This window comes from Hemitrygon akajei, chromosome 3 (assembly GCF_048418815.1).
Source record: "Hemitrygon akajei chromosome 3, sHemAka1.3, whole genome shotgun sequence".
Taxonomy (NCBI): domain Eukaryota; kingdom Metazoa; phylum Chordata; class Chondrichthyes; order Myliobatiformes; family Dasyatidae; genus Hemitrygon; species Hemitrygon akajei.
This window is the reverse complement of record NC_133126.1, coordinates 187,861,227-187,874,952: the sequence shown is the minus strand read 5'-3', so window position 1 is coordinate 187,874,952 and position 13,726 is coordinate 187,861,227. Positions and strand designations below refer to the sequence as shown.

Sequence of the window (13,726 nt, the reverse complement as noted above, 5' to 3'; positions counted from 1 at the left end):
TCCAGTGTACACTGCCATGTTCTTTTGACTGACTGTAACTGAACAAAACCAGTGCAGACACCTAGTGCAGATAATGGACTGTCTTCGTTAGCTGCATCCTCCAAGCCTTTGTTTTCATTGTAACATTCTATACCTTCAAATTTTTCATAGTTCCTAACTTATTGAAATGGCATAATTGCTTCATTTACACTCCTGGCTGTTTCTGGCATCTCCAAGCTTGAATGCTTGAAACCACAATGAGCAAAACTGTTCCGAATTGTCTTAGTGCTTTTTACTTGCTAACTATCAGTAACAAAAATCACTGCTTTTTGAACACAAACACAAGCAACTAAACCTATTTAACAACTGATAAGTCGATGTACACCATAGAGTCTGACCACCACACAAGTGCACGGGACTGATGGAGTTAGAAACTGTTCAGCAACAGGCTTTTGTCCTAATTAAGTGCCATAGTATCCTAAATAAACAATCCCAACTATTTTCTCAGTTTTTGTTCTTTTGTCCCAAATAAAGGCCCACCTCGATTTACTAATGGCCAAATTAACCAGAATCTACTGTATATATTTCTTTCAGTAATGTATAGCATATTTACTTCAAAGTAAATTTATTATCAACGTACATATACAGTACATCATCACATACAAACCTGCGATTCATTTTCGTGGGCATACACAATAAGCCCAAGAAACACATTAGAATTAATGAAAGACTGTGCCCATAATAGACAAAAGAGAAAAAATAAATAAATAAACAAACAAACAATAAACATTGAGGACATGAGAGCAAGGGTCTTTGAGAAGTGAGTCAATAAGCTGTAGGAACAGTTCTGTGATTGGCGGCGTGAAGTTATCCACTCTGGTTCAGGAGTCTGATTGGGTAATATCTGTTGGGTAATAACTGTTCCTGAAACAAGTGGTGTGGCTTCTAAAACTCCTGTACCTCCTTCATGATGGCAACAGTGAGAAGAGAGCATGGCTTGGATGGTGGGTGTCCTTGATGATGGATGCTGCTTTCCAGAGACAGCACTCTTCATACATGTGCTCAATGGAGGGTCTATTGAACCCACTCTTTTGCTACAATGAAGAACCATATTATATGATCCAAGCTATCACCTTCAACGGACTGGGGAGTTGAAAGATCAAGAAACTTTGCACATGAAGTTCGGTGACTGAGAGATAGAGCTACAGTGCCTCTTGCGCAACTTTCTGGTATATGGACCATAGTCTCCGCCCCGTGAGGTCTTTCTGACATTGCGTGAGAGGTTAATGTGGCACCACTTTACCAGGTTTTCAATCTTCCTCTGGTATCTTGATCTGTCACCACCTTTGATTTGGCCAACCACAGAGGCGTCGTCAACAAACTTGAATATGGCACTGGAGCTATGCTTAGGCGCACAGTCATAAGTGTGAAGTGAGTGGAGAAGGCACACAGCTTTGTGGTGTGCCTATGCTGATGAAGATTATGGGAGAGATGTTCTGCCAGTCCAACTGGCGACAATGTTGTTGGGGTCTGCAAGTGAAGAAATCCAGGATCTAATTGCACTAGGAGTTATTTAGGCCAAAATCTAGGAGCTAATTGATTTGTTTTGAGGGAATGATGGAATTGAATGCTGAGCAGTAGTCAATAAAGAGCATTCTGATGTATGCACTTTAACCGTCTGGATGTTGCAGCGTTGAGTGAAGAGCCAATGAAACATCATTTGCTGTGGACCTGTTTTGCTGGTAGGCAAATTAGAGTGGATCTAAGTCACATCTCAGTCAGGAATTGATATGTTTCATCACCAACCTCTCAAGCACTTCATCACAGTAGATCACAATAGTCATTGAGGCAGGTTATCACATTCTTCTTAGGCATCAATATAACTGAAGTCTGCTTGAAGCATGTGGGCACTACAAACTGCTGAAGCGAGAGGTTAAAGATATCAGTGAACCCACCGACCACTTGAGCAGCACGGGACTTCAGTACTCGGCTAGGTAACCCTGTCTGGGCTAGATGCTTTCCATGGGTTCACCCTTGTGAAGGATGCTCTCATGCCAACCTCAGGGGCAGAAATCACAGAGTCATCGGGGGTTGTGGGTGTCTGTGAAGTTTCCTCCATGTTTTGACAGTTAAAGCGATGTGTTGAGCTCATCTGGGAGCGAAGCCTTGTTGTCACCTATGCCACCGGGTTTCACTTTATAAGAGGTGATAGCATTCAAGCCCTGTCACAGCTGTCGAATAGCCTTGGTCTGGAATTGCCACCTCACAAGTGAGATGGCTTTCTGGAGATCATACCTGGACCTCTTGTATCTTACTTGGTCTCCAAACCTAAATGACTCAGATATGGCCCTTTGCAGATTGTAGATCTCGTGATTCATCCAGGGCCCCTGGTTGGGAAGACTGAAGCATTTTGCTGTTTATGTATTGCACTGTACTGCTGCTGCAAATCAACAAACTTTACAATGTACACCCAGTGGCCACATTTTTCGATGTAAAGTGGTCTCCTGCTGCTGGAGCCCATCCACTTCACGGTTCAATGTGTTGTACTCTCAGAGATGCCCTACAGTGTACACTGAGGTTCAAAGTAAATTTATTATTAAAATACACAAATTGCATCACATACAACCTTGAAATTCATTTTCCTGTGGGCATACTCTGTGCTGTTGTAACGCTTGATTTTTTGAGTTACTGTCATCTTCCTGTCAGCTTGAACTATTCTGGCCGTTCCTCTCTGACTTCTCTCATTAACAATGTGGTTTCACCCACAGAACTGCTACTCACTGGATTTTTTTGTTTGTTTCTTGTACCATTCTCTGTAAACTCTAGAGACTGTTATACATGGAGATCAGTAGTTTCCGAGATACTCAAATCACTCCATCTGGCAACAACAATCAATCCACAGTCTGAATCACCTCGGTCGCATTTCTTCCCCATTCTGATGTTTGGTCTGAACAACAATTGGACTTTTTGACCATGTCTGCATGCTTTTATGCAATGGGTTACTGACACATGATTGGCTGATTGGATACTTTCATTAACCAGCAGGTGTACTGGTGTACCTAATAAAGTGGCCATTGAGTGTACATCCATGAATGAGAGTTGCCGCCACATAATTGGCTGATTGGATACATATATACATAAATATATATCTTTCTCATCTTTTGTTATACATTAAATAAATACCTTGTAGTAACTTTGAGGTGTTCTTTCTCCGTCATTGATTCAAGTTCTCAAAACCTGCTTATTTCCTGTTACAGGAAGGTTGCTGCACCAGGTATCACCAAGTCATACTTTAGGGAGGAGCCGGAGGTGAGAGGAGCATTCTATCACTTGGAATAAGTGAGTTCTTCAAAGGAAAATTAAACTAGTGCAGGATATTGCAGTAATGTTATATATAAAATAATTAGACCCAAAGTCTGTCTGATCATCAAAAAAAGAGAAAAGCTTCTTACAGAAATACTATTCAGATGCCACCAAAATTTTTTTGAAATAAAAATAGTTTAATGTTCATTCTAAATCTGTCTCAGGCACTTTTAGAGGAAGAGCGTTATGTGATGCCTTCAAATTCATGTCGGCTTCATCATTTGAATTCTGGTTTCATCGACGTCAATCGACTAATTTTCAAATGAAACCACACATCCCACAGCAACCCAAACTCAGCAGGAAAACATGCACAAGGCTACTCGACCGCTACATGCTGTCATGAAGAGTGCACCACACAAAGTACCAGCAGTTTCCCATGCAGCTGCGAGACCCAGCTAACTGAAGCAGTTCAAAAGCCAATTAGTCTTGTTTCCAGAATCAGGTATGGTGTTCATTTGTAATGTTATATCAAAGGCATCAAACTATATTTGACTGTAACTTACCTAGGTGTCAGAATAGTTATTTCATAGGCTACCTTCTCAATGTTTAGCAAGGGGAAAAAGTAATCTAAAATTGTATAAAATACGTGAATATCCCAAGTGAGACCTGACACCCAAAATGTTGACTCTTTATTCCGATACTGCATGACTTGCAGAGTTCCTCCAGCTTTTCGTGTTTGTTACTCTAGATTTCCAGTATCTGCAGAATCTCCCGGCATCCAACATTTGATTCTGTCTATCGTACATTGTTTTCAGCCTATGGTTAAAGAAAATTTTCCCCCTTTACACCAAAGCAAAAACATCATTTTCTTCAAAAATGTAAAGCAAATACAGTCAGTAAAGAGAGAAAAAATACTGCTGCATTAAATTTCAAATGTTGTCTCAATTTCATTCTTATGGCAAAAACACAAAAGTGCTAAAAGATCATCAATCTTCCTGTGATAGATCCGAAACACAGTCTTGCAGACTGCAAATGCTGTTGAAAAATTCCATGTTTACCTAGTTGAGTAATTTTTTCTCTTACAAGTATTTAAATACAAATGTTTACAGTATTGCTGCAATGCTGAGTCCTGATGAAGGGTCTCGGCCCAAAACGACGACTGTTTATTCTCATTCATAGATGCTGCCCGACCTTCTGAGCTCCTCCAGCACATTGTGTGTGTTACTGTAATGCTGAGCTCCTGCAGCATTCTGTATGTCTTAATGTATTACTGCATGAAGAGAAGTGTTTCATTGTTGGAAACAGTTCTGGCTGATGTGTAGAAACTGAAGAAAATTGATAAGCAAGAAGTACGAAGATAGCCATGGCCTGAATCGCTCATTTGAGAAAACTTGTTTTAAAGCAAATCCTGTTCTTATCAGAACAGAAATTTATCAGTGCTTGAAGGATCACATTTCAAAAATGTATGTTTCTTTGTGAGGCAGGAAAATTATGCAAGCCTGTCATTGCATAATTTGCAAAGCTGTGACTCCCAATGATAGGTGCAAACAACAACTGGACACTGGCAAATTCCTTTTGTTTTGCATGCAGTTCCATTTTTTACTTCATTTTTACTAACACTATTCTACTTCCAAAAGCCTAGCTTCACCCACAAGATGATGGACAAAATGGTTGGCATGATACTATTGGGGCAAAGTGCTGTGACCCCAAACCACCCTTCAAGAGCATTAGCACCAAGCCACACCATGTGAACCATTTACTCCATGATCATGAAACATTTCAACAAGCCATTCTCTCTTCCACACTTTTGCTGCAACCACAAAATCTTCCTGCTTCCACACTTCTGCTGCAACCACAGAATATTTATTTGAAGCCTGCTCTGCTTCACTTGTACCTTCAGTATCGGAAGAGCTGCAATCTCATTGTTGATTTCTGATTCACCGACTTCCTTTTATAGAAGTGAACGTTTAAAGGGCTCTCAGTGCACCTTTGGCATTGGAGAGGAAAGAGAGCTCCTGAAAGCCAGCTAGAAACAGTCAGAGTCTGACTGCACTGCGGCGCATTCCCTGACCCAGAAGAAGAGTGCAGTGATCCACGTGCCCGAGATTACAATGACGGCTTCAGGCATGAACACCAACTTGCAACGTTGAAGGCTCTGCTTGTACAGACGAGCTTCCTGACAATCGCGTGCGGAAGGTAAGTTAAGTTTGCCCTTCAAAGGCGTTAAACTTTGGAAAGAATATCTCTGTAACTCATGTTTCTGGTAAACTGAAACAAGACAACCGACAATAAAGACAGTGAGTAATGGGGGAATTTCAAGGGAGATTGAAAACAGGAAATGTACTGTGCTTTGCTTGGCAATGAAATTTTAAAATTTTAAATGATTCAGATTTAAGATTGCTTAATGTCATTTTCAGTATACGTGTAAAGAAGGAAATAATTGTTACTCCAGAGCTGATCAGACACTAAGAAAAATCACAATAAGATAAAAAACACAATAATTTTTTTGAAACAATAAATATAAATACATAAAATAGCTTATATACATAGATGATTGTATGTCCATAAAGAAAAGCTAAGCACAGGAATGTCTGTGATGGGAAATAATAAAGTAGTGGTGGTTGGAGGTGTGAAGGGGTGGGTTAGTGGATGGAGTCTTACTGCTTGGGGAAAGTAATTGTTTTGTGTCTGATGGTCCAGGCATGGATCCTATGTAGCCTCGTCCCTGATGGATGGGACAAACAGTCTACAAGCAGGGAGGGTGGGTTCCTTCATGATGTTACTGGCCCTTTTCCGGCACCTTTCTGAATATATATCCTTGACGGCTGGTAGGCTAGTGCCAGTAAACTGTCGGGCAGTTTTGACAACCGGGTGTAGACCCTCCAGTCCACCTCAGTGCAGTTTCCATACCGCGCAGCGATGCAGCTTGTTAGGATCCTCTCTACTGCGCACATACAGAATGATGTGAGTATAGATGTGCACAGTCCAACTCTCTTCAGCCTCCTTAGGAAGGAGAGGCATTGGTGAGCTTTCCTGATTGTGTGAAAATGTTAATAACATAGCACTGAATTGCAGGCGATCCATTTATTTGACCTTTACAAGCTGTTTCTACTTAATAAATAAATATTAAACACTCTATTTTGATTATTTTTTTAAAGAGTGACTAATCCTGGTGTAAATTAAGCAGCTTCAAAATCCTAGCACATTGCTCTGTTGAACTGGTCATTTATTCAGAAGTGGGTCTGAATGCTAAGAAAGAAGGAAGATGTCCAAAAGGGAAACTATGGACCATTTAGGATGAGATTGGTAAAAAAAAAGGAAATTACTCATTAAGGAAGTGGTAACACGCTTCTTAAAAAATAAAAACAGGAATGTGCAGCAGTAACATGGATACGTGTAAAGGAGACCCTCTTTGACAGTTGTTTGAGAGCTTTTTGAGGTTTACACCAGCAGAACAGATAAAGGCAAATAGCTGATGAGGTGTAAGTGAATGGACAAGAATAATAAACCATCAATGAAGGAAGTTAACAAATTTCCATAAGTTAACCAATTTCACGACACATGTGGGTGATAATAACCCTGATTCTGAAAGGCAGAGCAGAATCGATGGGCTGAATGGCTTCATTCTGCTTCTCTGTCTTATGGACATGAGCGGACAATGAGAGCAAAGTCAACCGCACCCCCCCCCCCCACCCCCCACCACCCTCAGGGTAGCGGTGAATCTTTGGAATTCATCGAGCAATAATGCTCTGGAGGCTTCAAAGTTTAAAGTACATTTACTATCAAAGTATGTGCACAGTACACAATGTTGAAATTCATCTTCCCCACAGACGATCATGGAACAAAGAACCATGGAACCAACCCGTTCAAAGAAAAACAACCAAATCCCCTCCACTCCCCCATGCACAAAAAATTGCGCTAATGGCAACGAAAGAAATGAGTGAAAACACATAATATTAAACACAAAAGGCATATGTCAGTACAGTTTAACCCAGAGTTCATTACCTGCAGGCTGTTCTGATTCAAAAATCCCCAAAAAAGCGGCTTAGTTGCTCCTTATATTTAAGGCAGAGAGGGACAGATATTTAGATAGTATGAAGTGGCAGGATGTGAAGGCAGGAAAGTACCGTGCATTTAAAAGATAAAGCCAAACTTACTGAATGGCAAAATCAGGCACAAGGAGCTGAATGTCTTATTCCTGATTCTACTATAAATATAGCAAGCATGAAACGATGAAGCTTAAGAAGGCATTGGTCTGACCACACTTGGAGTATTGTGAGAAATTTCGGGCCCCTTATCTAAGAAAGGATGAGGGGGCTTTGGAGAACTTCCAGAGGAGGTTCACAAGAACGATCCAAGGAATGAAAGGGTTTACGCATGAAGAAGGGTTGATGGCTCTGGGTCTGGACTCACTGGAATTTAGAAGAATAAAGGGGGAATTAAAATTACAGAGATGAGGAGGAATTTCTTAAGCCAGAGGGTGTTGCATCTGTGGAATTCATTGCCACAGACGGCTGTGAAGGGCAATTCATTGGGTATATTTAAAAGGAGGTTGGTAGGTTCTTGACTAGAAAGGGTGTCAAAGGATCTGAGGGAGAAGGCAGGAGAATGGGGTTGAGAGGGATAAAAAAAATCAGCCATGATTGAATGGCAGAGCAGATATGATGGGCTGAATGGCCTAATTCTGCTCCTGTGTCTTATGGTCTAGTGGAAGGAGGAAGTGTACAGTTAATGGCAGGACCCTTAACAGCACTAAGAAATCTTAGTGTCCAAATCTATAAGCCATTGAAAGTGGTCATGCACATAAAGAAAGTTGTAAAGGTGTGTGTCATGCCCTCCTACACTTGTGGCACCAAGCAGAAGAGTAAGGAAGTCTATCTGCAGTTACTGAAAATGTGGTTATCCTTGCACTTGGGAGTTATGTGCAATTCTGGTTGCCCAATTACAGCAAGAATGTGGAGGCTTTGGAATGAGTGTGGAGGTAGTTCAGCAGGATGGTGCCAGGATTAGAGTACAGGGACTGTAAAAGGGGGGTTGAACAAACTGATGTTATTATACCTGGAGCATCGCGGACGCAGGGGAGACCTGATGAAAGTGTACAAGTTATGGGAGGCACAGATTTGGTAGACAGTCAGAATCCTCCCCAGAGACAAAATGCTAACCTCCAGAGGACAAGCATTTAAGGTGACAGAGGGAAAGTTTAAAGGAGATGTGTTTTTTTAAATAGGCTGCCAAGGGTAACAGTGAGAACTGATGTGAATGAGGCTGTTGGATATGCACATGAATATGAAGGGAATGAATGGATTGGGATCGCATTCAGGTAGAAGACCATGAGAACATAAGATTTAGGAGCACACAATTAGGCCATTTGGCCTATCGAGTCTGCTCTGCCATTCCATCATGCTTGATCTAAGTTTCCTCTCGGCCTCAGTCTCCTGCCTTCTCCCTGTATCCCTTCATGCCCTGAACAATCAAGAATATATCAACCTCTGCCTTAACTACACATAAAGACTTAGCCTGCACACCTGCCTGTGGCAAAGAATTCCAAAGATTCACCACTCTCTAGCTAAAGAAATTCCTCCTTATCTCCGTTCTAAAAGGACACCTCTCTATTCTGAGGCTATGCCCTCTAGTCCGAGGCTTCCCGACCACAGGAAACATCCTCTCCACATTCAATCTATCAAGGCCTTTCACCATTCAATTGGCTTCAATGAGGTCACCCCCTCATTCTTCTGAATTCTAGTGAAGTGCTCTTCATATGGTACGCCATCAATCCAGGAATCATTTTTGTGAACCTCCTCTGAACCTCTGCCAGTTTCAGCACATTGTTTCGAAGATAAGGAGCCCAAAACTGCTCACAATACTCCAAGTGATGCCTCGCCAGTGCTTTATAAAGTTACATCCTTGCTTTCATATTCTAGTCCTCTTGAAATGAATGCTAACATCACACTCGCCTTGTTCAGTGCAGACTCAACCTGTAAATTAACCTTTAGGGAATCCTGCATAGGAACTCCCAAGTCACTTGGCACCTCAGTTTTTTTTTCTGTATTTTCTCTCCATTAGTCAACCCTTTCATTTTTTCTTTCATAGTGCATGACCATACACTTCCTGAGCACTGCATGCCATCTCCCATTTCTTAGCCCATTCTCTTCAACTGCAGCCTCTCTACTTCCTCAAAACTACCTGTCCCTCCACCTATCTTCATGTCATCTGCAAACTTTACAACAAAGCCATCAAATCTGTCATGCAAATCATTGACATATAACGTAAAAAGAATTGGTCCCAAGACATTTAGTTTAATTTGACACTGCATTTGCCACTGACCTTGCAGGCCAAAGGGCCTGTCCAACAGCCTAAGCTCTTTTTCAGTTATAACCACTACTGAACCCCAAGGCAAGGGTTGCAACTCCAAACCAGCAAGGGGCTGCCCCATCCAGGTAGTAGCTTAGAATCTGGTTTAGAAACTTCTATATTTTTTTCTTTACAAGTTCCCAAATTAAATCAAAAATGTAATAGTTGCCCTTAATGCTTCTTCAGAATCATTCACATCATAATTCTCAAGGTTCACTCCCACCTTTGGGTTTTGGACCTCATGAGGTCTCTCCTGCACAGATCTCCTGATCAGATGCCAACATCTTTGTCTTGAATAAAGGAATACAAGAAAATAATTTCCGGTGTTTCTTTTCTTGTTTCAGATCTAAAGCTGGGCTTCACTTTTCTGTTTGAAAAAGTATACAATGAGTACTAAATCATCGAATGCCTCTGCTACCCAATGCACAGTGAACCACAACATGGAACCATTCACTTATTTCTATTACTTAATTTTCCTGATTGGCATTATTGGGAGTTGCATAGCACTTTGGGCTTTTATCAAACAGAGGCAATCCAAAAAAAGCCTTAATATCTACCTCATTAACCTTCTGACTGCCGATTTTCTGTTAAGTTTGGCTCTCCCTTTCAAAATAGCTGTCGACTTAGGCATTGCTCCCTGGGGTATGAAGATCTTCCACTGCCAGGTAACGGCATGTCTCATGTACATTAATATGTACGCATCAATTATATTTCTTGGCTTTGTGAGCATAGATCGGTATGTTCATCTCTCCGGTAGCATAAGTTTCCAGCAGATACAGAAACCAGGTTTTGCAAAAATGATATCTGTAGTTATATGGACAATGGTGTTGCTATTGATGGTACCAAACATGGCAATCCCTATCAAAACCATACCTCCGAAGCCTAGACTGAAGTGCGCGGAGATCAAACAGATAATGGGACTAAACTGGCACGTCTTCACCAACTTTATCTGCATTGCCATATTCATGAATGTTTCTGCTGTGCTCTTGACCTCAAACTTTCTCCTGGTGAAAAAGCTCCACCGGATCAAGGACAAAGAAACACAGAATGACGTGAAGCAAACCCTGAGGCACATTTTGATACTGACCGGCATCTACATCATTTGTTTTGTGCCGTATCACATTATTCGGACTCCGTACACTCTCAGTCAATACAAGCCAAAAGAAGACTGCAGTCTACAAAGATCACTGTTCCTGGCCAAGGAAGCAACCTTTCTTTTGGCAGTTCTCAACCTTTGCTTTGATCCCGTTTTGTACTTCTGCCTCTGTAAATCATTCCGATTAAAAATCACAGAAACTTTTGGAAGAGAAGAGACGAGGTGCAAGGCAAAACGTGAGGCTGAAGGGAGGACTGCGGAGAACTCAGTTTAGCTAAACCAGATGTTACCAGCTATATATCTGACTATTTTGATTTGAATGCTTCAAAGTGCGTAAATACATTGGATCTACGAGGGAATTGTAAACTGTGATAAGAGATAAATATTTTTCGTCATTAAGGGAGTCTAGTTCATGCACATACACTCAGAGGCCACTTTTTTTTTTAGGTACACCTGCTCATTAGTGTAAATATCTAATCAGCCAATCACTGGCAGCAACTCAATGCATAAAAGCATGCAGACATGGTCAAGAGGTTCAGTTGTTGTTCAGACCAAACATCGGAATGGGGAAGAAATGTGAGCTAAGGGACTAACTGTGGAATGATTGCTCATGCCAGATGGGGTAGTTTGAGTATCTCACAAACTGTGGATCTCCTGGGATTTTCATCCACAATAGAGTTTACAGAGAATGGTGCAAAAAAACACAACAAATCGGGGGGAAAATACCCCATGAACCGTGGCTCTGTAGGTGAAAATACGTTGTTAATGAGAGAAATCAGATGAGAATGGCCAGACTGGTTCAAGTTGACAGAAAGGCGACAGTAACTCAAATAACTTCACGAAACAACAGTGATGTTCAGAAGAGCATCTCTGAACACACACTTTTCAAATCTTGAACTGGATGGGCTACAACAGGAGACGAGCACAATCATACCTTCTATTAAGTACAGTAGGGACCTTGTGTAATAATGTGGCCACAGGGTATATGTGGCAAAGTGTTTTTGCATTTATGTGTATATAGTGCTGAAATTATATTGCATATTTTATATTATTTAATTAAACTAGCATTTTATCTCAATTAGAAAAATGATTATAAACGAAGCCTCGTTTTATTTTCTACATAAATTGATATTCCCCCATTGATATTATCCAAAGAGCATGTCATACTTTACTGCAGTATCTCACATACTCCTAATGTCCTAGAAGGCCATTCAGCCCATTAAACCTATGCTGGCTAGAAGCAGAGCAAGTTAACTAGTCAAGTTGCCCCTTGTACTTTTCCCCTGTTGGTCTGCAATATGCTCCCTCACACACAACCATTAACTTCAAAGGGCAAATGCACGTTAGTCAATTAAACTGAAAGTGCTTCTTGAGAAGTTGGAGACAATCCGCAGAGAAAACTTCCAAACTTCACAGAGACAGCACCCAAGGTCAGAAACGAACCTGGTTCCATGGACCTGTGAGGCAGCAGCACTAGCTGCTTTATCATTCTGTTCTTCAATATGCAGGTTATTAGCATATCATGAATGCTTTAGCAAGACTCTTGACCTTCAACCTCCTTGTACAGAGACACGAATGGGTAGATGACACTAGTGATTGGAAATAAGGGGTCAAAGTGCAAAATACCTCAGTCAAAAGGCTCTCCTTGAGAGAGGAAAAAATTGTCACTGAACCATTGCCTCTGGGGCACGTATCTAAAGGAATCGATGGGCACTTTACTTGAAGTGACACATCAGAGAGTTTTCCATGGTCTGGCCTCACGATCGACACCCCAAGGATACTGAGGCCTTGGTTCTACTGATAATCTCACAAGTGTAGCAGCCTGATCTCAAGTGCAAACAGATGTCCACACAGCCTGTCCTGACCTCATGCACACACACAGTCACAGCCTGTTTCACTCTCCTTAGCAACATCTGATTAACAAGCTTCTAAGAGCAAGATTCAAGATTGTTTAACATCATTTCCATTACGCAAGTGTTAAGGAAGAATGAAGAAATTGCTACTCCGGATACAATGCAGCAGAAAAATACACAATAAGATAAAGAACACAATAATGACGGAAACACAAAAAATACAAATGCATATCTGTAGAGTGACGCAAGGCACAGGAGTCTCTGTACATAAGGTGACTGAGGCAGGAGCTGATAAAGTAGTGGTGGGTGGGGCTGTGGTGGGATGAGCTAATGAATGGCGATGCTGGTCAGCCTTACGGCTTGGGGTAAGCAACTGTCTGTGACTCTGCGATCTTGACACGGATGCTACGTCGCCTCCTCCCTAACAGTCCATGGGTAGGGTGGTTGGGATCCTTCATGACGTTCCTGGCCCTTTGCCGGCACCTTCCTTTATGTATGTCCATGATGACGAGGAGGCTGGTGCCACTGACATGTTGGACAATTTTGACTACCTGTTACAGAGCCTTCCTGCCTGCCGCAGTCCAGTTTCTGTGATGCAGTATGTTAGGATGCTCTCTACTGCACATCTACAGAATGAAGTGAGTATAGACGTGCTTCATCCTGCTCTCTTCAGCCTCCTCAGAAAGCAGAGGTGTTGGTGAACCTTCCTGATTGTGTAGGGCATGACCTGGCACCATGAGGGGACGCGTGAGATGTGAACTCTGAGGCTTGAAACTGGTCGAAGTTGCAACTGCTGTGCCACCATGCTAAAGAAGAGCATGAGTGGTACGAGTTCTTCTGAAGTCGATAACCATCTCCTTTACCTTCTTGACATTGAAGAGGAGGAAGCGGGCATGGTAGCAAGCCTTGAGTTCTTCCACTTCCTCTCTATAGTCCATCCTATTGTGGGTAATGAGCCACACCAAGATCATTTCCTCTGCAAATTGATGATATAACTATTCAGGTGTTTTGGCCATAGAGTCATGTGTGAGCTGACTGTACAACAATGGGCTCAGTACACAGCCCTGGGGGTGACTCGTGTTGAGGGTGACGAGGGGGGTGCAGCATATGTGTTTCCACACTGAGATCTGTTGATCTAACACCC

General features: G+C 41.8%; 2 protein-coding genes across 5 annotated transcripts in view; one reads left to right on the top strand and one right to left on the bottom strand.

Moving 5' to 3' along the window:
- The window catches only part of LOC140725744 (mediator of RNA polymerase II transcription subunit 12-like protein), a 676,368-nt gene that overhangs the window by 440,159 nt on the left and 222,483 nt on the right, over positions 1–13,726 (bottom strand). The gene's annotated exons all lie outside the window — the stretch shown is intronic.
- Positions 3,743–11,747, top strand: gpr171 (G protein-coupled receptor 171). 2 transcript variants are annotated; one of them, XM_073041614.1, is made up of 3 exons: positions 3,743–3,784; positions 5,240–5,478; positions 9,978–11,747. In XM_073041614.1, the coding sequence occupies exon 3, from the start codon at positions 10,020–10,022 to the stop codon at positions 11,001–11,003; it is 984 nt and encodes a 327-aa protein (XP_072897715.1). In that variant the 5' UTR covers positions 3,743–3,784; positions 5,240–5,478; positions 9,978–10,019; the 3' UTR covers positions 11,004–11,747. The 2 variants fall into 2 exon arrangements, with proteins under 2 accessions (XP_072897715.1, XP_072897716.1); XM_073041615.1 differs by lacking the exons at positions 3,743–3,784; positions 5,240–5,478 and adding an exon at positions 5,517–5,579.